The 23,393-nt window shown below is 40.9% G+C and overlaps 1 protein-coding gene across 11 annotated transcripts in view; it reads left to right on the plus strand.

Moving 5' to 3' along the window:
- SYNE1 (spectrin repeat containing nuclear envelope protein 1) overlaps nucleotides 1-23,393 on the plus strand; it is a 445,509-nt gene that overhangs the window by 412,278 nt on the left and 9,838 nt on the right. For 8 of the 11 annotated variants that reach the window (XM_082405389.1, XM_082405392.1, XM_082405394.1 and 5 more), the window contains 14 exons: nucleotides 633-820; nucleotides 1,712-1,862; nucleotides 5,199-5,381; nucleotides 5,651-5,788; nucleotides 7,797-7,988; nucleotides 8,891-9,224; nucleotides 11,799-11,867; nucleotides 13,598-13,740; nucleotides 15,418-15,544; nucleotides 16,127-16,338; nucleotides 18,794-18,994; nucleotides 20,277-20,405; nucleotides 21,711-21,923; nucleotides 22,952-23,044. In XM_082405389.1, coding sequence (XP_082261515.1) covers nucleotides 633-820; nucleotides 1,712-1,862; nucleotides 5,199-5,381; nucleotides 5,651-5,788; nucleotides 7,797-7,988; nucleotides 8,891-9,224; nucleotides 11,799-11,867; nucleotides 13,598-13,740; nucleotides 15,418-15,544; nucleotides 16,127-16,338; nucleotides 18,794-18,994; nucleotides 20,277-20,405; nucleotides 21,711-21,923; nucleotides 22,952-23,044 — 2,373 coding nt within the window. The remainder of the gene's footprint in view (nucleotides 1-632; nucleotides 821-1,711; nucleotides 1,863-5,198; nucleotides 5,382-5,650; nucleotides 5,789-7,796; nucleotides 7,989-8,890; nucleotides 9,225-11,798; nucleotides 11,868-13,597; nucleotides 13,741-15,417; nucleotides 15,545-16,126; nucleotides 16,339-18,793; nucleotides 18,995-20,276; nucleotides 20,406-21,710; nucleotides 21,924-22,951; nucleotides 23,045-23,393) is intronic. The other 3 variants (XM_082405398.1, XM_082405399.1, XM_082405391.1) reach the window with 1 other exon arrangement.

A 23,393-nucleotide genomic window follows, 5' to 3' on the forward strand; every position in this document is an offset into this window, starting at 1 on the left:
CTTGTTGCGGAGCACAGGCTCCAGACGCGCAGGCTCAGTAATTGTGGCTCACGGGCCTAGTAGCTCCGCGGCATGTGGGATCTTCCCAGACCAGGGCTAGAACCCGTGTCCCCCACACCGGCAGGCAGATTCTCAACCACTGCGCCACCAGGGAGGCCCCCATGGTACCTTTTAATGATGGGGGCATTAACTGTTTAAAACAGTTTGCAGATCTTTGGAGATCAAATCCCAGGTTTTGAGTGCCAGCTGTTAACAGGAGCACATGTATTCCTTTGACTGATTGATCTATGGATTGGAATGGAAGGGATATATCTGTGAAGTAGAGACTGGGGCAAGATTCATTTTTCAATCACTAAAGAAGCTCATTTTACTCAATACAGTTGATGTAGTCTCTTTCATTTGTTCAGTTGATATTTTGGCTTTGCTCACATAGCTAAAATATTTCTAGATGCATTTTGTCATACTTTTGAGGTTGCGGTATTTTATAAAGGAACTTGAGGAAACTTCATGCGTTCAAGGAAATGAAATATCTGTCAAGGTTTTGCCTAACCATTTCTGAGTCAGTGAATACTGCTGCAGTTTCTCCCATCTGTATGCAAGTGTTTGAATGAAGCGTGTCTCCTTCCCTGCAGGAGCTTCAGAGAGACATAGAGAAACACAGCACGGGTGTGGCCTCTGTCCTCAACCTGTGCGAGGTTCTCCTGCATGACTGTGACGCCTGTGCCACAGATGCCGAGTGCGGTTCCATCCAGCAGGCTACGCGCAACCTGGACCGGCGATGGAGAAATATCTGCGCTGTGTCCATGGAAAGAAGGCTAAAGTAAGCCGGGCTGTGCAAACAGTTGCGAAAGAGGAAGGACCAAAAAAACAAAAACTTTACCCAGAGTGTCTACGGTTCACTATTTGCTTTTGGTTGCAATGTCCAAAAATAGCCTTGGTTTCCCAAAGTTGCCATCATCTACATTTAGTTAGGAAAATAAGTACGTATAAAGGTCATATATAAATATAACAAGCCAAGTTACACCTGACCTAACAGTTTAAATATAATTCAGAGAAATTAAAATACGCCCTTGCTGAACAAATATAATGTTACAGAATTGGTGCTCTGGAAAACTAACATTCTTTCATGAAAAGGAAATAATAAAACAAAGGACTTATCTTTAAGCCCTTTGAAGTTCAAGGTGGTAAAAAAAAGTGATATGTTAGAAAATTATCACAGTGACTTAAGACACATAATCTTTGTGCTCTCTGGGGAATTCTTGAAAGGCTAATGTTTATCTTGCCATCATCGGTCGATTTTGATAAGAGTAAATTTGACATTGAACTTAAATGGATTTTCAAACCTTAGTGTTAGTTCAGCGGAAGCTTGGTATGAGTGTGCACTGCAGACGCGGTGTTGCACTTTTAAACTTCCTTGCACGTACCCAGAACGCTTCACACCGCGTGCTTGTCTTACTCAGTTTGACTAATTCCAAATCCAGAGCTGCAGGACGTGTGTTTAAACACACACACACACACGCACAGCTGTTTCATCTTAGCTCAAACAGTTGTTTCTTTTTCAGTCTGGGCAAATTTGGCTCAGGGAACGGTTATTGTTTGGCACCCGGCTGCTTGTTTTGGGCCCTCTTAGTCCTGTTGCAGGTATCAGACAGGGTTCTGGAGCAAAAACAGTCTCAAGCAATCAGATTCTGTTCTTTCATTTCTGTCTCAGAATTGAAGAGACGTGGCGATTGTGGCAGAAGTTCCTGGATGACTTTTCTCGTTTTGAAGATTGGCTGAAATGTTCGGAAAGGGTAGCTGCCTTCCCCAGCTCTTCTGGGGTGCTCTATACAGTTGCCAAGGACGAACTAAAGAAATTTGAGGTGATTTTCAGTTTCAAATATTTCATCTTTATTTTGCTACGAGAGTAGCCAGCTGATAGTTGGTGCCCCAAGACCTAAACAATCTGTTCACCCACATATTATTTGTTCAAACAGCTAGGTGATGACTTTCTGGCCATCTTTATTATTACCTCATAAGTAGGCAAAGAAGAAGAGAAAGGAAGTCTTTACTTTAAGATTGTCAAGAATTACAAATAAAGTAGTAATGCTCTTCATTACATTATAGAATTATTCAATTCTGTTAGAAAACACGAATCATGATTCCCCCCAAAAGATCTTGGCATTCTTTTGATTTCATAATTTTTTACAGTCAACCTTCTAAGATTCAGATATGATGGTTTTCCATACCAAAAAAAAAAATAAATAAATGGTCATGAAGAACCTAGGGGCAAGACAGGAACAAAGACACAGACCTCCTAGAGAATGGACCTGAGGATATGGGGAGGGGGAAGGGTAAGATGGGACAAAGTGAGAGAGTGGCATGGACATATATACACTACCAAACGTAAAACAGATAGCTAGTGGGAAGCAGCCGCATAGCACAGGGAGATCAGCTCGGTGCTTTGTGACCATCTAGAGGGGTGGGATAGGGAGGGTGGGAGGGAGGGAGACACAAGAGGGAAGAGATATGGGGACATATGTATATGTATAACTGATTCACTTTGTTATAAAGCAGAAACTAACACATCATTGTAAAGCAATTATACTCCGATAAAGATGTTTAAAAACAAAAACAAAAACAAAAACATCTATCTGTCTTTCAATGTATTTTCTTGATTTTTTTTTTACCTAACTGGAGCATAGATATATCTGTATTTTTTAATCATTGATAAAATAGAATTGGCTCCAGAATTGATCAAATATTTTAAATCATAAACCATCTCTAATTATAAATGAAGAGCAGTGCCATTCTTGAGTCACCAAGATTTTTCAATTTTATAGAGACAAAAATAGCAGCAGTATAATCGTATTCATAAACAAAGGAATCATTCAGTAACAGATTCTAGTTCCTTGCCATTTGGGGCAGTCTCGAGGCTTGCTCTGTCACTGTGATAGGATGAAATCCCAACTTCTCAGCCTCTCATTTTCACAGAGGACCTGACGTAGCCTTAAGCTGACCATTTTTTAATTTGAACTTTCTTTTCCCATCAATGCCCACTGATCGGCAGTTGTGTTCTCAGATGCACTGACAGAGAGCAGTTCTGACGCATGAATCTTACAAAAATCATTCTTGGTTGCTAAGTCCGCCCCAAGCTCCCTGAGATATTTTAAACTAAGACTAAAAAAATCCAACCAAATTCAGCTGGATTCATTTTTACCTTGTGATGCCAATTAACCAGGCATTTTTTGAGGCCTGTTATAGTAAACATGAAGTTTAGTTTTTGTTCTTGTGGAGTTTAAAATCTACGACTCATAGATGGGCAAGTCATGAATCTATAAAAGTGTTCAAATACTATGTGAAATAAATAAGAGTATTCTGATATCTGAATATGCACTTATATGTAACTATACCACTAAATTCCAGGGAAAAAAAATCCTATCTAAAAGGTTTTCCCTTAGAAAAGTTCCAGTAAAAAGCCACCATAAATTCTGCAGTAGATTTCAGATCATCCCGCTGTGAACCAATGCTAGTGGAAATATTCTTGTACTGCATCTTATTACACTCAGCTTCATAAAGGTTAAACCTTCTATAATTGGCTTATACTACAAAGCAGATTAAGTAAGATCCCTGTTGATGCTATTTTAGACCCTCAGATTTTATGGCAAAGGTTAGCCATGTAGTTAAGCTTATAATGCTATATAGTTATATATATATATATATATATATATATAGCTAGTTATAATGAATGATTTTATAGCTAGTTATAATGAATTATATAGCTAGTTATAATGAATGATTTTATTATTTATCTTTGTAGTTAATTTTCTTAAGAGACAGAAATAAATTACAAAAACAAAATTTTGTTTGAGGGCAGCCTTTGCCTGTTCAATTGCACAATTGCACAAATATTGGGGACAGATCTAGGTGTGCTGGGGTACCCAACCATGGTGCCCGCCTTCACGCCAGTGAGAAAACATATTCTGTGACTTCCAGTAATGGCAAAAGCTGAACTTTCCTTACCACTTCCTTTTCTGGGGAAATAATTTAAAGTTTGTAGAATACAAGGTTGGATTTACTCAGATAAAGGCTCTTAAAGCAACTCTCAGAAGGAAAACCATTTCAGAGGCAGAAGTGTGGTGGCATGTAAATAGTGTGACAAACCAAAGGAAGCAAAATTTGGGGACTTAGATTAGTACAGTCCAATCAGTTATACAATTTTCTGTCCAATACCAGGATGAAAATCAGTCATAAATCATACACATAAGTTTGAAATAAAAAAGCTTCATTTTATTTTGGCCAAATGATTCTTATGCTAGGGTTATGCTACATTACAGAGAAAAAGAAGAGAGAGTATTTTACCTGCGGAAACTCTACGCTGTGCATGGGGTAACCTCAGAAGTAAATAGCTACTACTATGTAAGGTGTCACATCAGCTCTAAAACGTTTTATGAAAACTGAGTCATTTGGGGGCAACAAAAAAGAAATAGAGCATGTTCCACACCTTTTTTACTAAGCTGTTTTTCTTAGAAGTTAATAATAGCTTGCATTTAGAAGACCTTCTGCAAAAGGTAGTTTTATTGTTTTTAATGGACACCAGAATTGAGGCAATTTCTGGATTTCTTAGGAAATAACATATTTTACAAATTAAAGAGGCAGTTCTATGATATCTTTTCTCAGTATGGACATCAGAAATTTTGAACATTTTAAACTCACATTTCAGCATACATACATATTTATGTAATCAGTTTGCTTTATGGGAAAGTTTTTTCAGGCTGTTTATTTTAAAAGCTATATTATATATGTGTATGTGTATGTTCGAATGTATATATTATATACGTATATGTGTACATGTTATATGTATATGTGTGTGTTCTATATATATATGTATATATCATATGTATGTGTGTATGTTCTCTATGTATGTGCATATATTATATATTTATATTGTATATGTATTTGTGTATATACATATATTTATTACTGTTTACCATTTTCTTTCATATTTTTGTTTGATCAACTCCCTTTCCCTAAGCCACACCGATAACATTACTTTACTTTAACAAGTGGAAGTATATGCTGTTTAGAAATTGTCTTTTCCCATTTGGGGGGAAGAGTTGACTTCCTGTTCTGCCTGACATCACAATATGAAACCCAGACACCCTTGCTGAGAGCCCTCCGCTCATCTCCCTGTCTGATGTGCCTCTTTGTGGTCTTAGGGTTTCCAGCGACAGGTCCATGAGACCCTGACCCAGCTGGAACTGATCAACAAGCAGTACCGCCGCCTGGCCAGAGAGAACCGCACCGACTCGGCCTGCAGCCTGAAACATATGATCCACGAAGGCAACCAGAGATGGGACAACCTGCAGAAGCGCGTCACCTCCATCTTGCGCAGACTCAAGGTCTATACTACGCCTCCTCTGTAGCCTAGAGGCCCGGAGGACAGGATCGGGCCGTTTGTATACAGTATTAGGACATAGTCTCAGTGACTTTGTAAGACTGGGATGGCAAGAGATTGAGGTATCCAGCATGAATTTATATGGTAAAAAATTGCAGGGCTCTGGTTGCTCATTGAGAAAATGACTTTCCAGGAGAACGTTGGAATTGACGGTTCCATCTCAGCACGTGTTTGTGGGCTTTTTCACTTTTATTCTTTTCTTTTCACATCCAGCATTTCATTGGCCAGCGGGAGGAGTTTGAGACTGCACGGGACAGCATCCTGGTGTGGCTGACAGAGATGGATTTGCAGCTCACTAACATTGAGCATTTTTCCGAGTGTGATGTTCAAGCTAAAATAAAGCAACTCAAGGTAATAAATTAGGGGTTATTTTTCAAATTATCAGTGCTAAGAGAGTCTGAAGAGGAAAGGATTTTTTAGATACTTTTGTGAAGAACATACTAAAGAACTGTTCTTTTTTTGTTTTATAAATTTATTTATTTATTTATATTTTTTTTATTTTGGGCTGCATCGGATCTTTGTTGCTGTGAGCGGGTTTTCTCTAGTTGCGGCGAGCGGGGGCTACTCTTCATTGTGGTGCACAGGCTCTAGGCGTGCGGACTTCAGTAGTTGTGGCACGTGGGCTCAGTAGTTGTGGTGCATGGGCTTAGCCACTCCGTGATCTTCCCAGACCAGGGCTTGAACCCATGTCTCCTGCATTGACAGGTGAACTCCCAACCACTGCACCACCAGGGAAGTCCAAAAAATTAGTTCTCCTTGATTGAAAACAAGTTCAGAAAATAAGAAAGATATTAAAAATGAAATAAAGAGCATTACCCAGAGATACAACTTCCATTAACATATACACTTTAATTACTAACTTGATGGCCAGGATTGTTGTTTTTAGTTCTTGTTGTTTTTTCTGATTTGTTTCTAGCACCTTCAAATTGTTTGACTCACATGATCCAGAGCAGTTCAACTTTCTCGTGTTGGGATTTCATTCCACATAGTCTACATTCTTAGGTGCCAAGTTAGTTTTTAAGCATGGTTGGTATGTTTCAGTATATAACTCAAACACAGTGGCTAGTTAAACATTTTAAATGGGGATGGATATATATTAGATATAAGGATTCCCTGAAAGGAAGAGTGTTTAACATCTTGAATAATATGCAATGCAGCTTGTGAAATTTTCCTCCCAAGATAAGATAGATTTTTTTTTTAAAGAATAGTCATGATGCCCATAACTTTAAGGTTGTTATAATAAAACAAGGAAGTTACTTTTAATCGGTGATTCTCAGGATAAAAAAATCATAAAATAGCCCTGGTATTCTGCCCAGCCTCTCTCTCTCCATCCCTCCCTTCACCTCAATTCTTGCAAGTCATTTCACAGGTAAATCAATATTTTAAAGCTTCATTTTCTACCAAGTGGTAGTTGAATCTTTTCTTTTTGGACTCTGGCAGGGTCATGGCATTTATTAACACCCTCCCTCTCCCTTGGCAGTCTTTTTATTATTGTGCAATTTCAACTATTCCAGAGTTTATTCTTTTTTTGGGGGGGTGTTGCGTAGGGTCTTAGTTGCGACAGGAGGGCTCCTTGGTTGCGGCTCACCAGCCCCTTAGTTTTGGCATGCGAACTCTTAGTTGCAGCATGCATGTGGGATCTAGTTCCCTGACCGGGGATCGAACCCGGGCCCCCTGCATTGGGAGCACGGAGTCTTAACCACTGCGCCACCAGGGAAGTTTCTCCAGAGTTTATTCTTGTGTTGAATTAAAATTTATCCCCTGAAACTTGTCCCCTGTAGCTGAACTGTTTTGAATCATATAGAATGAGTCTAAATAATCCTCCAGAATTACCTGTTTTTCAAATAATTATAATCTTTCCTGCTTATGGCCTGAAACAATTTTAAAAAATCATCTGAGAAGAATTTGTGACATTGTCATTTGGATGGCTTTCCTTCGTCATGTTTGACATGTCAGGAAATCTAAAATTAAAATATCCAATATAATTCTTTAAAATGCTAAATTTATTTCAGTGGCACTGTATTGCTTACCATTGCTTTTCATCAGGGGCCACCAGTGCTCTCAACTTTATGATGGGTTTGAATGTTTGTTCCTATGATTCTCTTACCCGCACTGTCTGTGGTGGTAAATTTTATTAGCGAAAGGCACCTCTCTGGTCATGGAATTCTAACAATGCCATTTCTGCCTCCTGTTCTGATTTAAAATTTTGATGTTTTACTTTAGAAAGTCATAGCCTCTTGGCTTGCCATTGTCTATGGTAAATTTAATATCCCCTACATGGTTTTTCTAAATATGTATTTTAGAATTACTTCATGTCCAAGTGAGCAATAAAAAATTACATGCAATATGCGCTCCCTAGGCCTTCCAGCAGGAAATCTCATTGAACCGCAATAAGATTGAGCAGATAATTGCCCAAGGAGAACAGCTGATAGAAAAGAGTGAACCCCTGGATGCCACGTTCATTGAAGAAGAGCTGGATGAACTCCGACGTTACTGTCAAGAGGTCTTCGGGCGCGTGGAAAGATACCATAAGAAACTGATTCGCCTGCCTGTATGTGACATTGTTTTTTCATTATCATGAAATCTAAAGAGAATTAATAATGTGGACTTAGGTAACATCGTTGAGTGGGCAAGAGCCCGGACTCTGGAGCCGGAGTGCCTGGGTTCCAGCCCCAGCTCTGGCTACGTCACCTTGGGCAAGTTACTTCACGTCACTTGCCTTGGTTTCCTCAGTTGTAAAACTGGTTTAATAACAGTACCTACCTTGTAGAAAGGATTGCTTTGGGCATGAAATGAGTTAACATATATACATATAAAGACCTTAGATGAGTACTTGGTACACATCTTCCATGGAAGATAAAGAAGCTTCTAGAAGAAACAAGGGAATGAAAGTGAGCAATGTAAACAGTGGCTCAATTGATGAGGTTGTTTACTTGAATTTCTTTTTTCTCTTCCATTTCCCTAATTGCTACCATAATCACATCTCATTGTCAAGATACTATTATTAGAATATTTGGAATCTTCTGTGATAAAATATATTTTATATCTGGGATATAAGGTATAAAAGGACCAGCTAAGGTTTTATTAGTAATTCCCTTTTGCTCCTGATATGTGCCATTCTGTACTTACTGTGTTGCAGATTAGGTACTAGGTTGCCTTTATTTACATTATCTTATTTAATCTTATATCAATGCTTTGAAGTAGATCTTAATATTATTTCCATTTTTCTGTGATAAAACTGAGAATTTACTAGATTAATGTATAAGACATTTAAAAAAGTTATCAGAAGATACTTATTTATTTGATGATAGGAAGTTTAAAATTACCCCCAGCGAGGTAGGAATGTGGTCCCGATAAGCTTGAGTGCTGAGATTTGGTGAAAGGCAGAGCACAGAGTGGGAAGGGGGTCAGCTGACCGCTGCGGTAACAGGGCTGGCTTGACTGCGTTTCCAGCTCCCAGATGACGAGCACGACCTCTCTGACCGGGAGCTGGAGCTGGAGGAGGCTGCAGCTCTGTCGGACCTCCACTGGCGTGACACCTCCGCGGACAGCGTGCTCTCCCCCCAGCCCTCCTCCAACCCCTCCCTCTCACTCGCCCAGCCCCTCCAGAGCGAGAGGTCCGGACGAGACACCCCTGCCAGTGTGGACTCCATCCCTCTGGAGTGGGACCATGACTACGACCTCAGTCGTGACCTAGAGTCTGCTGTGTCCAGAGCTCTGCCCTCTGAGGACGAAGAGGGTCAGGAAGATAAAGACTTCTACCTCAGGGGAGCTGTTGGTCTCTCAGGTAAGAAAGAGCTCCTCCTGTATGCTAGCTTGAAAGAAAATGAAAAGGAGTGGATACTGTACTGGAAATCTGTGTGCTGACCAGAATCATCTTCCTTCTCCCATTAGGGGAACTTATACACAAATGAATAATTGGATACTAACATGATTCACAAATATAAAATTGGCGTTGTGGCCACTGATTTATCCCACATATACTTATGTTCTTACTACCTGACAAGCACTTTATAAGTGCTGGAAATACACAGTTCCTTTTCTTCTCAGAGAGCTCACACTCTAGTGTGGAACACAGACAAGTAAGAAACGGTTGTGTGAAATGTTTGGCACTAGGATAGCAATGTACACATGGTGGTGTAGAAGCACAGCCCAGGGATGACTAAGCTGGCGCTTTGAGGAGAGGCTTTAGGGAAGAGACTTGAGCTGAGACCTGAAGGATGAATAGGAGTTGGTCAGGAGGACGCAGCAATGTTCAGAGCAAGAAAGGAAAGCATGCCCATCTTGGATTTATGATTAGCCTCGGCGCTTTTGGTCACCTGGAGTTTGTCCAGAATGACAAGGCTGTAGACTGGGAGGCAAGGAATGAACAAAGAGGAGGTGGAAAGGCAAACCAGGACCTGGTCAGAAAGCAACCTGTTCATCATGGAAAGGAGTTTGGTTTTTATCATGAAGGCCATGGAGAGCCACAGCAGGGCTCTAAGGAGGGAGGCAATGTGATCAGATGCATATTTCCTTTTTTTTTCTTTTTTTTTGGTTAATAAATTTATTTATTTTATTTATTTATTTTTGGCTGCATTGGGTCTTCATTGCTGCGCGCGGGCTTTCTCCAGTTGCGGAGAGCGGGGGCTACTCTTCATTGTGGTGCATGAGCTTCTTGTTGCAGTAGCTTCTCTTGTTGTGGAGCACGGGCTGTAGGCGCGCGGGCTTCAGTAGTTGTGGCACGCCGCCTTAGTAGTTGTGGCGCACGGGCTTAGTTGCTCCGCGGCATGTGAGATCTTCCCCGGCCAGGGATTGAACCCGTGTCCCCTGCATTGGCAGTTGGATTCTTAACCACTACGCCACCAGGGAAGTCCCGGTGCATATTTTCAAAGAACCTGTCTCAATACTATCTAGAGAAGGGCACATTGAAAGAGAGTCCAAGAGGAATTGTTTTACAATCCAGGACACAGATATGCTGGTGGCCTGAACTAAGGAAGCAGCACTGGGAATGGAAAGAATGGAAGAGCTATGAGAAATCATAAGACAGCTCCTCCATCACTGATGGTTGATCGAATTGGGATTGAAGTGATTTTCTGGCTTGGGCATCTTGGTGAAAGATGCAGGTGGTCCTAGGCTCTGAGGACCATGAGCAGGAGAGAATGTTCTGGGTGTCTGTGGAGCCACGGGGGCAGGGCAGTGAGAAAGGGGGAGGTGATGAGTTCCTCTGTGCACATCCTGAACTTGAGATGCTGTAGACTATCCCAAGGGAAAAAGCCAGCAGTAGATGGATGCATGGATCTGAATTTCAGGAACCGGAAATGCCAATTAGGTAGTTTTCCACATAGTGGTCACCAAGGGAAGGAAGGAGATCACACAGGAAGAGTGTATGAAGGGATACAAGAAGTATGAAACTTCAAGAAACACATATAGTGAAGGGATGGACAGAGGAAGAGGAGCATTGTAAGGAAGGTGAGTAAAAATAGAATAATAATCGGAGGCCAATTTGTAGCGCTTGTAAATGCATCTCACACATTCTCTAAAAGGGAATTTCTGCTTGTTTCTGATGGTTCACAGTTGGATTCCCAAGGGTATGGCACTGTCTAAAAGGAAAATGATTTCTCTCGTTTCTATTTTGTTTTTATGGTGCAACCTAATAGTTAGGCATTTTGCATCTAAAGCAGAACTGTCCACTATGTAGCCCTCGGCCACATGTGACAGCTGGACACTGAAATGTGACCGTGCAGACTGAGATTTGCTGTGTCAAATGCACTTACACGAATACACAAAATTCAAAAACTTAGCACAAAGGAAAGCATGTAAAATATGCATAATAGTATTTACGTTGATTACATGTTAGGATTAGGGTATATTGGTTTAGTAAAATTAAGTATTGAAATTATTTTCATCCCTTTCTTGTTACTTTTTCATTGTGGCCCTTACACTCTTTAAAATAATCTACGTGGCTCACGTTATTTCTATTGGACAGCGCTGCTCTAGAACCTGACTGTCTTGGTTGAAATCCCAGTTATGGCACTACTAGCTGTTGAAACTTGGATGAGTAACTTCATTCCCCTGAACCTCAGTTTTCTTATCAATAAAATGAGAATAACACTTCCATGCACCCTGTAGGGTTTCTGTGAGGATAAATGAGTACTTAGAACAGCACCTGGCTCATAAAACACTCAATCAACGTGGGCCCTTATTATGATTTATTTCAGGAACCCTTTGGTGATCGTACTCAGACTTCTCTGTATGTTCAAGAGTTATCTGCCGAGGATGACTAACTTCCTTTTTTTCCCTAAGAAAGTTATTTTCCTGCCATCAGGGACTCAAGGTTTCCAGACCTTAGCTGTCAACTTAGACTGTGCTCTTTTTGCAGATGTAGTGATCCCCGCAAGTCCTGAGGCCTATGTTAAACTCACAGAAAGTGCAATCAGAAATACCTCTGGTAGGCGCCAAAAGCCAAAGTGCCCCTCTGTCCCTCACCTGTAACAAGCCTCCTCCTCTCCCAGCACATCTACTGCACCTCTCACTGCTCTGTGCCAAAAGCATGTTAAGGCAGAACCTTCCTCTCTGACTGCTGTCTCAGAAACAAAAACCAAAACATTTGGTTGATCAACACCAAGAATAAGATTCCAATAATCAAGTGCAATAAAGCAACTGCTCAACTTGCTAAATGGTAATCACTCTCAGTAAGTGTGAACCTATGATGCCCATTAATGGCAGAAAATAGGAGATGGAAACACTAGTCTTAGCATTGGTGCTTTAGTGCCCTGCTTGGTTGTAGCAGGTCTGGCTTCGTGACTTCAAGGAGGGCTTGCAGACCCACCTCTGGCTGAGGAATCAGGGCTCAAGGATCTGGTCCCAAGTCCACCAGCCTATACGTGTGACCTCAGGCCCACCATTCATCCTCCTGATCTCAGGGGTCCCATATAAGACAAGGGGTGAAATCAGATATTCAGCTCTAAAAAATTATACTTTTAGTTGAATAAGTCTTACTACCCCATAAAGCAATTTGACATGAGAATGTATTCCACAGTATCTTAAGACTTAGATTTTCAAAAAAAAAAAAAAAAAAGAATTAGATTTTCCTTTAAGGACAGAACTATTCCTGAAACAAGAAGCCTTAAAGAAAGGAAATGGAACTCGTTTTGCTTAATGTTGCTCTAGACAAACTGTAGCTCAGGGTCAGTAATTTGGAGGACATTGGAGAGAATAGGGTTTGACCACAGTGATAGGATATTGAATTGTGAGTTTATTAGTTTACACTTTAGTTTTTGCAGAAAAGCAAAAGGACAGGAAGTAAAGTAGCATTACTGAAATGGTTACTGCCTGAGTGATTCCCAGTGAGAAACCTCTTCCAGGTGTATTTAGAAGGTCTTTTTTCCAAAAAAGAATTAATAAAGCTTACTAATATTTATTCTGCTTTCACCCTGTGCTAGCTTCACTCTGATGATCAATGTTCTTGTTGAATTCAAAGACTGTAATACACACACACACACAATAATTTTGCCAAAGGATATCACATCTCTCAAAGGAGATGAGCTAGAAGTTCTAAGCTGTGAGTGAGAACATACCTGGATGGAAACGGTAAAATCTTAGCTTTCTCCTGATTTTGTTTCAGGTTTGAAACAAAAGCAAGCCATTGCTAGTTTGGTACCTCCACACATACCCGTCCTGAACTAGTCTTTTCTTGGTTCACTTGAAGTCCCGCCTTAAGTGAATGATGCAGCCACCTGGGACTTCAGAGGCACTATCTTCTACTGAGATGCAGAAAGGAAAATTAGAGGGTGTGTCTTTTTCTGTTTGATAAGTGACTGCAGAGGGAGCCTGAGATGTAACTGCCTCCTAGTTACTGGGGAGCAGAAGCCATCACCTGAGGTCTTTAGAAAGCTTACAACACGCAGTTTTCAGGGGATGAGCCGGAAGAGGGAATAGAAGCAGAGGCTGTTAGAACCCACCACAGGCCCCTTGTGCAACACCCAGTCTGCTTGGACTCTTGGTCAAGCACATTCATTGGTCTGGTAATTCGAACTCCTAACCCACCAACATGTTGGTACTAAATGTGCTTTATGATTACGCACGCATGTACCATCTCTCTGCTGCCTTAGCTGTAGAATTTCTTAACCATCTCCTTGAATGTCAAGCTTGTAAAGATTCTTATGGTCGACACTGCAGGGGATCCTAGCACCTTGGAGTCACAGATCCAACAACTGGGCAAAGCCCTGGATGACAGCCACTTTCAGATGCAGCAAATGGAGAATATCATCCACAGCAAAACTCCCACAGGACCAGAGCTAGACTCCAGCTACAGAGGCTATGTGAGTATCCGGACCCTCGTGATCCTGACACGTACCTGGTAATCACAATCGTGTGACAAAGAACAGTCCATCTGTGGCACGAGGGTTGTGTCAGCTCTCCATGTACCAAGCTGCCCTTGAACTCGTGTGTGTGCAAAACAAAGCCCTGTTAGTAGATTACCTTTTGAGCAAAACTGGTCTGTGCTCAGACCCACTGATCTACCCTAATGACCAGCCTGGTCCTTTACACGGAGAACTGAGTGAAATCTATTTAATTGAAAGCAACAAAATGCTTTGGCTCTGGAAAGTGATTAGGCATTTTTCCAAATGCAGCTAATGATTTTCTGACCAAGGATATCCTTGGAGCAGCAGATTTTAGCTGGTAGATTACTAACACGGAATTATTTTAGTTCTTTTCGTAGGTGTCTTGATTCACTTGATGATCTTGGGACTTTTTTAATGCTCTGTTATTTGTATGCTCCTTCTGGAGAAAACAGTTCTGACTAACAACAGAGATTTGGGGAAAAGATGGCAAGAGATTGTGTGTATTACCAGTTCCATTTTCGAAGCTTTTTGTAAAGTAATAACTTCATTTGCTCTGCTTAGGTTACTGACGACCGAATAACTTTTCTCAGAGCATTACCTGTTTTCCTACACATACTTATGCAAGAGGATTTGAAAGTAAATCTCTTCTATGCCTCATATCATTTCTTTTCACACCCAAAAGACCGCTTTGTAAAAGGAAAGAAAAATTAATTTCCCTAAGCCTAATGACAACACACACGTACTGCTTTTTGAAACCAGGAGAGAGAACCGTTCTAGTTATATATGCTAACGTTAATATCCTCACAATCACAGAAGACTAATTAATCATGAGCTTACTTCCTGTCTGGTTTGGCCTATTATACTGACTTCTTTTATAGTGAAACCTCTTTTTTAAAAATATAATTTCACAATGAGCATGCCGACATCACTGAGGTTGTACTTAACACCACTCAAAAGCAATCAGAGTAACTTAATAGCAATGTAATTTGTTAAAGGCTTTGAAAGAAAATGTTATGATCAGTATAGCAGGAGTGTCTTGAAATGATTTGTTCTTTTAATCTTTGAATACTGTGCATGATATTAAACACGGAGTTGGAAGCTTTTCTTTTGATGTTAGAATTTATTCCCTTAGTATCTATTAACCATTGCTTAAATTTTCTCATGAAACAGCTGGCTTTAATACTGCTTTATTCTTTTAAGTATTTTAATTATTTAATACAAATAAACGTCCCTTTGAGATTTGTGGTAATATTACTCTTCCCACACTTCAGTTTAAGAAAAAGGGAGCAGCTTGCCAAAAACTATGTATTGTATTGCCAGCTGGGGGCTCTGAGTGTTAAATCCCAGATTGGTTTAGTCTGTTTTGATTCATAAATTTTAAAAGAAATTTTGAAGACTTATGCAAAACCACGTGTGCCAAGTATATCTTCAAGGCATTGCTTTATGTAAATATGAATGTGTCACATGTTTAAGAAGCCTGTTTTTGAACTTGACTTTTTTGTTTTCAGCAGAGCGGCTTAACTCTTTATAGAGAAGTAGCGCACAGCTACTGCCCTTTTTGAGGAACTCCAGAGATATTTTCCCCGGGAGTTCTTGCACTCATGACAATTTGAGTATTTTGTGACGGGGGGCCTCTTTTCTGTGTCTAAACAGATGAAACTGCTGGGTGAATGCAGCGGCAGTATAGACTCAGTGAAAAGACTGGAGCACAAACTGGCCGAGGAAGAGGAGCATTTTCCTGGTTTTGTTAACCTGAATAGCACCGAAACCCAAACAGCTGGTGAGTGGGTTGTGCTCAATTCAAGACAGAGTGAAATAGAAGATCTCGAAGCACCCACCTCGTTGCCCCCGAGTTCCACTGTGCCACTGACCTCATTCTACACTGTTCTACCCTGAGAACTTTCCTCCATGTTACAATGATCTCTGGGGACAGAGGGGGAGGTGAAAATAATCACAGTGGTTTTTTTCCCCATGTCCCATGTATTTTAAGGCACCGTCTCTAATCACTAGTCAGGAATCTTCTGTGTGTGCTCTGTACGCTCTCAGAGCTTTCCTGCAGAAGGAAACCAAGAGTTGAATGTTATCTTCACCCACTTTAATGCTTATTACTTCATACAGCTCCTTACAGCGTTAAATCTTAGGTAGTGAATATCTTTTCTCCATTATCATTAAAGATGCAGCTAGGAAAAACACAGCCACCATGCTGTTATTTACAGCTGACAACAACAGAAATGCCCAGAGGCCTTACTTTTCTTTCTGTTGCTGTTTTAAAGTTAGCCACCCGCGTAGGTTTCAAACATTTCCTGAACGTTCTCCGTGGAGGACAATCCCTCCCCATCCTGTGCGTGTGCTGTCTTGCCAGGTGTGATTGACCGCTGGGAGCTCCTCCAGGCGCAGGCCCTGAGCAAGGAGCTGAGGATGAAACAGAATCCCCAGAGGTGGCAGCAGTTTCACTCGGACCTGAACCGCGTGCTGACCTGGCTGCGGGAGACGGAGGAGGACCTGGAACGGCTTCAGCGCCTGCAGTGCTGCACTGATATCCAGCCCATCGCGCTCCAGATCAAAAAGCTCAAGGTAGCTACCCTTGGCCTTTCCCGCAGCGCCAGACAGAAAGCTGCCACGTGGCATGCCCGGTCAGATGACACCGCTAGCCCTGGCCGTTGTGCGGTCACACAGCAGCGGGGGAGTGGTCAGCACAAACGGACACGAACGCTTCCCCGGCCACCCCAGATCAGAGTGTTTATAGGAAGGCTTGGAAGGGTTGAGAGCTGGACTGCCATTGCAGAACCAGCCCCAGGAAAATAATCATGATTTGATGAATTGGTAGCTAAGAAATGACCAATTAAAATTTCATGAAATATCCAGGTACCTCTGGGACCTAATTAACCTCTTTTAAAGGAAATAACAGCTATGTCCTCAGGGTCCTACAAGTCTATATCTAGAGTTGGAGAGGAGTCCTCTCCCAGATCTTATAGGTGTGAGTTTATGGAGACCTAAGGAAGCCACTTGACATTCTGGAATCAGCAGAACTTCTGAAATAGATTATAGTGGCAGAAGCAATTTTCAGTGAAATGAATCCAAGCAAACAAAACCCGTGGAGTAATCGCAGTAAAACACCTGACGTTTACATTTGATTTTGACCTGGGTGGGTGTAGTGCACAAGATGACCTCTTTTAACTCCCTCTCTAGATCTTAAAAATCCTTCTCAGCCCAGCTATTGAAATGCATTGATATGTGGAGACTTTTTGTAAGCATACTGTGGATGGAGAGCTCAGCTTCTTCTTAATAGGCCTCTTGGTCCTGCCGTTTTGTTTGGAGAACGTCAAGCTGTGCTCTTCCTCAGAAGAGGAGGGCTACTGGGCCCTCCAGGCTCAAGGATTAAGCGCACTGCCTTTGTTTCTCCCTGAGTTCTCTGTATGCTGTTTCTTTTGGGGTGCTGTATTTCTGGTTTGTTTTAGTTGTTTTGTTTTAAATTTTCAAACAGTGAAGTGAGTCTTCCGCACAGATGCTCAAACTTCTTGTAGAATAGACTCTGCACCAGCTCCATCAATTTCAGGATGAAGGATGCAATTTACATGATCTGGATTACAAAATGCTTTTTTCTCTAGAGTACTTCAATTACTTTAGTTTCTCTCCAGGAAAATGTAAGGCATTGTTGCATTATAACCAATTCCAAATAAGTTGATGAAACAAACACTGGCCAGAGTCTGAGACCTAAGCGAGATTAGAATGGAAAAATGAGACCTTGAAAGTCAGCCTGTGTGATAAGAAAAAGCCACCCTCCTCTGCACTTCTCCCCCATCTTTCCTATCTGTTTTCTGAGAATAAATCTGTGGAATAACCTAGTACTTTCTACAACATTTCTTGATTTTATACTGTCTCTGTGGTTGAATCTACATTATGGGATGTTAAGAATCCATTGAAAAGTGCAAATTTAAGACAAGTTGGAAACATAACAGAAATGGTGAGAAATTATAAGAAAATGTAGCCTGAGTAGATGTGATTTGTAGGATCACTGACCCTACCTTGATCTGGGAATATTTAAACAGTACCCAGATATTCAATTATTAATACATAAACTTGTACTTAAATTCTTGAAATTTAGTTCTAGATTTTGGGGAAATGCACACAGTAAAAAAATCAGTCACCTGTTTTTTTGGGAAACTAAACTAAATTGCTTAGCTGATGAAATACAGTTCATTCTCTTTACCATCACAAAAATCTGGCCTGTGACAGAGGCAATGTTCTCAGCCTGTGGGCCACTAACCCTCGGTGCCTGTGGAGTCAGAACAGCTGGAGGCCAGGGCCTGGGAATCTGCTTTCTTATCAAGCTTCCCATTTCATGCCTATGCACACAGCGTTGAGACCAGTTTGTGTTTTGTTTGGTTTGGTTTGGTTTGGTTTGGTTTGGTTTGGTTTGGTCTGGTTTGGTCTGTTGTTGAATTCCCATGCTGGGAATATGGGTGTTAATCATACTCCTTAGTTCACTCCCCAGGGCCATCATTGCTTCCTGCAAAGCTCCCCTTAATTTTATTTATTTATCCTTTTTCCCCCACTGTTTCTTAATCCCAATTCCTCAAACCCATGGCAACCATTCTGAAATTTTAACACATATTCCTTTTTCATATATATTCATGAAAAATGTGGACTTGTGTGTGTGCACATGTATTTTAAATTACATAAATGCTGTTTTGTCACCCATATCAATCTGTTTCTCTTTCACTTTATACCACATTTTCTGAAGATTCATTCGCATCGTCAAGCGTACGTCTGATCCATCTCTTTTAACTACAGCGTGGTTTCCAGTGGTGTGCACCCACTGTATCTTATCTAGCCATCCTGCTAAGGCCAGTGTTAATTAATAGGTCTTTTAATTTGGGTGAAGCATTTCCAAAGGTCTTAGACTATTTTTCTTTAGTATTTTTATTGTTATTTCAATAAATAGTATATAGTATTGTTACAATACAATACAATACAATATATAGTATTGTTATTGTTATTGTTTGATTGTTCTCCTTTTTCTTTGCAGGAGCTCCAGAAAGCTGTGGACCACCACAAGGCCATCATCCTCTCCATCAATCTGTGCAGCTCCGAGTTCACCCAGACTGGCAGTGAGGAGAGCCAGGATCTGCAGGGTCGCTTGTCCCAGATGAATGGCCGCTGGGAGCGCGTGTGCTCCCTGCTGGAGGAGTGGCGGGGCCTTCTCCAGGACGCACTGATGCAGTGTCAGGTCTGTGGGGCTTTGGGCCTGCCATGCTCTGAAGTCAAACATTTCCAGTGTAGCTGAGTCTGTGACTTGATTTATCAAGATCACTAGGGGGACGCAGTTACTCTCCAAAGTCAGTATTTGAGTGAGATAACTTTGTGCCCAAAGTCTTCATTTTACTGGAGAATTCGTACATGTGACCAGGAGTTCAAAGACCCCACTTCTTTACAGCTAACAAGAGCCTCTTCCCACAAGTTTATCTCAGCCTCACCATTCCTCCTTCGACTCATTCTTTACTCGTTCAACAGGTATTTTCTGAGCACATAGAAAGACATTTCTTGGACATCCAAGTGAGCATTACAAATATTTACTCATCCATTCAGACCACAATTATTTGCCAGGTGTTTACAGTCTGACAGATACTGCACTAAGCAGGCAGGATACAGCCCAGCCTCTGCTTTTGTTGGGGAAGACAGACAATAAAAATGCAATTAAATGTTTAACCAAGCTACTTACAGATGTTGATGATAAGAGTAACCGAAAAAAGCACTTTGGGAAGGTGATTGGGGAAGTTCTATGGATGTTTGAGCTGATTCTTGGAAAGATGTTGCCATGAAGGAGGTCAAGCAGATGGCAAGTCCCAGAAGCAGGAAAGGGCTTAGTGTGTTCAAAGACAGAAGAAAGGCCGGTGTGATCAGAGAGTAGTCAGAGAGGAAGGAAGGGATGAGAAAGATCTGGGAGGTGGTCAGGAAGCATATCATGCAGGGCTTTGTGGGTCCTGGCCAGGAGTTTGGGTTATAATCTGAGCAGGATGGGAAGCCTGTTTCCCAGGATTATAGGTGCCCCGAGAGTAATAATAGCTCCTTGAAAGCAGGTACCCAAGCTGTGGTTTCACCCCTGCACTGCCTCCCCGTACAGCGCCTCCCACATTGGAGATCTTCTGTAACTATACCTTGAATAAATGAATACATGGACGCATGGAGAGATGGGATTGAATTTAGGCCTTCAAAGATGGGAAGATAAAGGAGCAGAGCTGCTTCCCTCTACATAGTATTATAGCCCTAGAAATTAAGCATTTTGATGCCAATTTTCCTTATGTCTAATTTTTCCCTCGAGTAATAAATTAGATGCTTTTGGTAAGAACGTGAACTCAGATAATTACGACAGCTCTAGTGCCTTCCTTAGAAAGGAGTTGTGTATAAGATCTTAAAACCAACGGTAGGAATTGTAAAGCATGGATATTTAAGCTATGAGGGAAAGAAAAATATCTCATTCAAAATGATTTTATGCTCCATATTTTTTTTAGGATTTCCATGAAGTGAGTCATGGTTTGCTTCTTATGCTTGAGAACATTGACAGAAGGAAAAATGAAATTGTGCCTGTTGATTCTAACCTTGATGCAGAGATACTTCAGGACCATCTCAAACAGCTTACGGTAAGATGTGTGGACTCGGGCAGCGTCTGGTTATGTTATAGTTGGTACTACTTATTTACTTTTTCCGTTATAATCTCTTAGTCTTTCTTTACCCCTCATGATTTCCCATCTCTGTGAAGCAAACATGTACATAGAAGATGATATCTATTAGCTTTAGAATCTGGTTCTAAAGCCATTGCTCGTCTAAAAATCTCAGACGGTCTTCATCTTAATTAGCTTGTTTTTATCAAGGCAGCTCTTTGGCAAATTACATTTATTTTAAATTTAAACTGTATGTGTTGAATCTACGTCCCAAGAATATATTGGGTGGCTGATAATTAAAGGAATTAAAATAGAGACCATTAAGACTTCTTAAGAAGAATTAAGTATACGGATTCAACACTAACCTTAGCACCAAGTTTTCTGAAAGCTAAGACAACAAGGGAAACATGGTAAGTTAAATGATTTTTATTACCTGACAAAAAGGAAACAAACCAATTCTCAAGGAGCAAGAAACTTTTTCTAGTATTCAATTCAAAGGGAAATTTACAGGATTTCTGTGTAGATTCTTATAAAAAGAACTTTGGACAATATAATGTACAGAGCACTTAAGTGATTTTATAGAAGATAAAGAAGCATATTTGAGTTCCATTAGGATAAAATGATTTGCATTTTGTCACTTTCTGTATTTTTAAAATGCTGTTTCTTAACATTTAACACTCGAACAAACCTAACAGAATTGTCAGCTTTTAGTTCAGTATCATAAAGGTCTTAGAAACCAGGAGGAAATAGCTATGCAGCTGCATTTTTACTAGACTTTTGACCTCAGACATTAAGTTGTGAGTGATGAATCACCCATATATCTTTTTTAAAATCTTGATTAGATATCTGAGTATACCTCCACATACTTGAGTTTTTCTATATTTATATGTTAATGTTTTACTTCTCTTTTTAAAAGAATAGTTTATGTCTCATTTGCATAACACTTTATATTTTAAATACTTTAACATACATTCACCAGTTTGAACCTTCCAGTAATACTTACTGTGGACCCGGCAGGAATTAATATCATCATTTTACCAAATGAGAAACCTGAGATCAGAAAGATTCAGGGGTCTTATAGGATACATTTTGGCAGAGGCAGGATTAGAACAGAGGTCCCTGATTCCCAAATGTCATGGGCTGCTGTATCCGTCCTGTGTGAGCACAGCATTCTGATGCCCAGATCTAATTGTCCACTAAGTTAAAGTGATGTCATTGTGCACCTTTGGAACTTTCTCAAATTATTGAAAATTCTTAGAAAAATATTTCTTACGATATTCATAGCAAATAAGGCATGAGCTGTTGGAATCCCAACTCAAAGTGGCCTCACTGCAAGACATGTCTTGCCAACTATTGGTGAATGCTGAAGGCACAGACTGTTTAGAAGCCAAAGAAAAAGTGCATGTGATTGGAAATCGGCTCAAACTTCTCTTGAAGGAGGTCAGTCGTCATATCAAGGAGCTGGAGAAGTTATTAGACATGTCAAGCAGTCAGCAGGTAAGCTCTCAATAGACATCATTGTGTAGCATGTCCTACAGGAGACCAAACAAGCATCATCTTTATCCATTTTAGAGACTCTGAATGTAGTCCTTGTGAGACTAGAGTGTCCCCTCTCAATCACTGCTCTTATAAGTCTGGCTCAAAATAAAAAAGTAACTCAAAAACTTTTATAATAGGACACTACTTTTGATTCTGTTACATCCCAAAAACCTCTTGTAATTGTTACTGCTAACCCTATTACCACCACTACTGTGGCATTTTATTTTACCCAGTTTATTTAAGAATTCATGTGCTTTCAGTAACACTGCGAGAGTAGGCCACAACCAATTGTTGCATATGAGTTTCATATTCAAACCTTAGAAGGTATGAACTCTCCTTAGCTGGCAGTTGAACCATACAAAATGTTCAATGCTCACTTCTATTTGTTTATCTATTTAATTGTTTGTTTATCTATTATTTATTTTTAAATTTACTGCATCGTGGTAATATTGTTGGTTTTAAGAAATGCATTTGCAGGTAAGACTTCAAACATTCAATTGTGAAATCCTGTTATGAACACACAAACATGTTGCAGGCAAAAGAACCACCTACTCACAATAACAGCGGTGCCAGCAACAATACAGTTTCTCTGATGCTAAAAGGCAGGCTCCTGGGTGACTGACAATCTTTTGTTTCTATGATTTGGTTTCTCTCCGGCCTGAGCACCCTGCAGCTGTAAGGCAGATTCCTTTACCCCCTTCACTTCAACCCATTCCCGTCCATGTCACTAAGAAATAATAAAGCTCCAAGCGGCCCAGTAATAACAAAGCTCCACCTGTATTCTCCAGAAGGGCCAAACTCACAACCAGGAAAGCCCAACACACTAGAAGTATTAGGTTCTGTTCTTCCTGCAGTCATCTGATTCTTGTTTTTCCCGGGGAATGGGTTGAGGGATAGATAGGGATGGGGTGGGAAGTACTTGCAGATCACAAAGCAATCGTGGCTCTGGGACATGGAATCATTAAGAGAATCTATTTCCCACGTAGGATTTGTCTTCCTGGTCTTCTGCTGATGAACTGGACACCTCAGGATCTGTGAGTCCTACATCAGGAAGAAGTAGCCCAAACAGACAGAAAACGGTAACTTTCCACTGGTCATTTTCAGTTGGCCCACGGGAGGGACCACTGGGGCGTGACAGTCTTGGTACCTCACGCAGGGTCCACGGGCTCTCCCCTTGCAAAGCAGGAGTCCCCATACAACGTGGGGTTGTCACACAGTGACGCAGAGAAGCTCTGTTTCCTCAGCCCTGCCTCAAACCCTCCCCACATGCACTCAGGAATGGAAAGAGCAGTTCTGTTTTTCAAAAGAATCAGGTTCAACGTTTGGTTGGTATGCAGGGAGGCAGATTATTTTTCTTGCTCACAGGGCCATCTCTAGAACAGTGCTCCCTTGTCCCTTTGGTGGCCCCTCCCTTCAAACCACCTCCGC

Source organism: Balaenoptera borealis (genome assembly GCF_965194805.1).
Source record: "Balaenoptera borealis genome assembly, chromosome: 9".
Taxonomy (NCBI): Eukaryota; Metazoa; Chordata; class Mammalia; order Artiodactyla; family Balaenopteridae; genus Balaenoptera; species Balaenoptera borealis.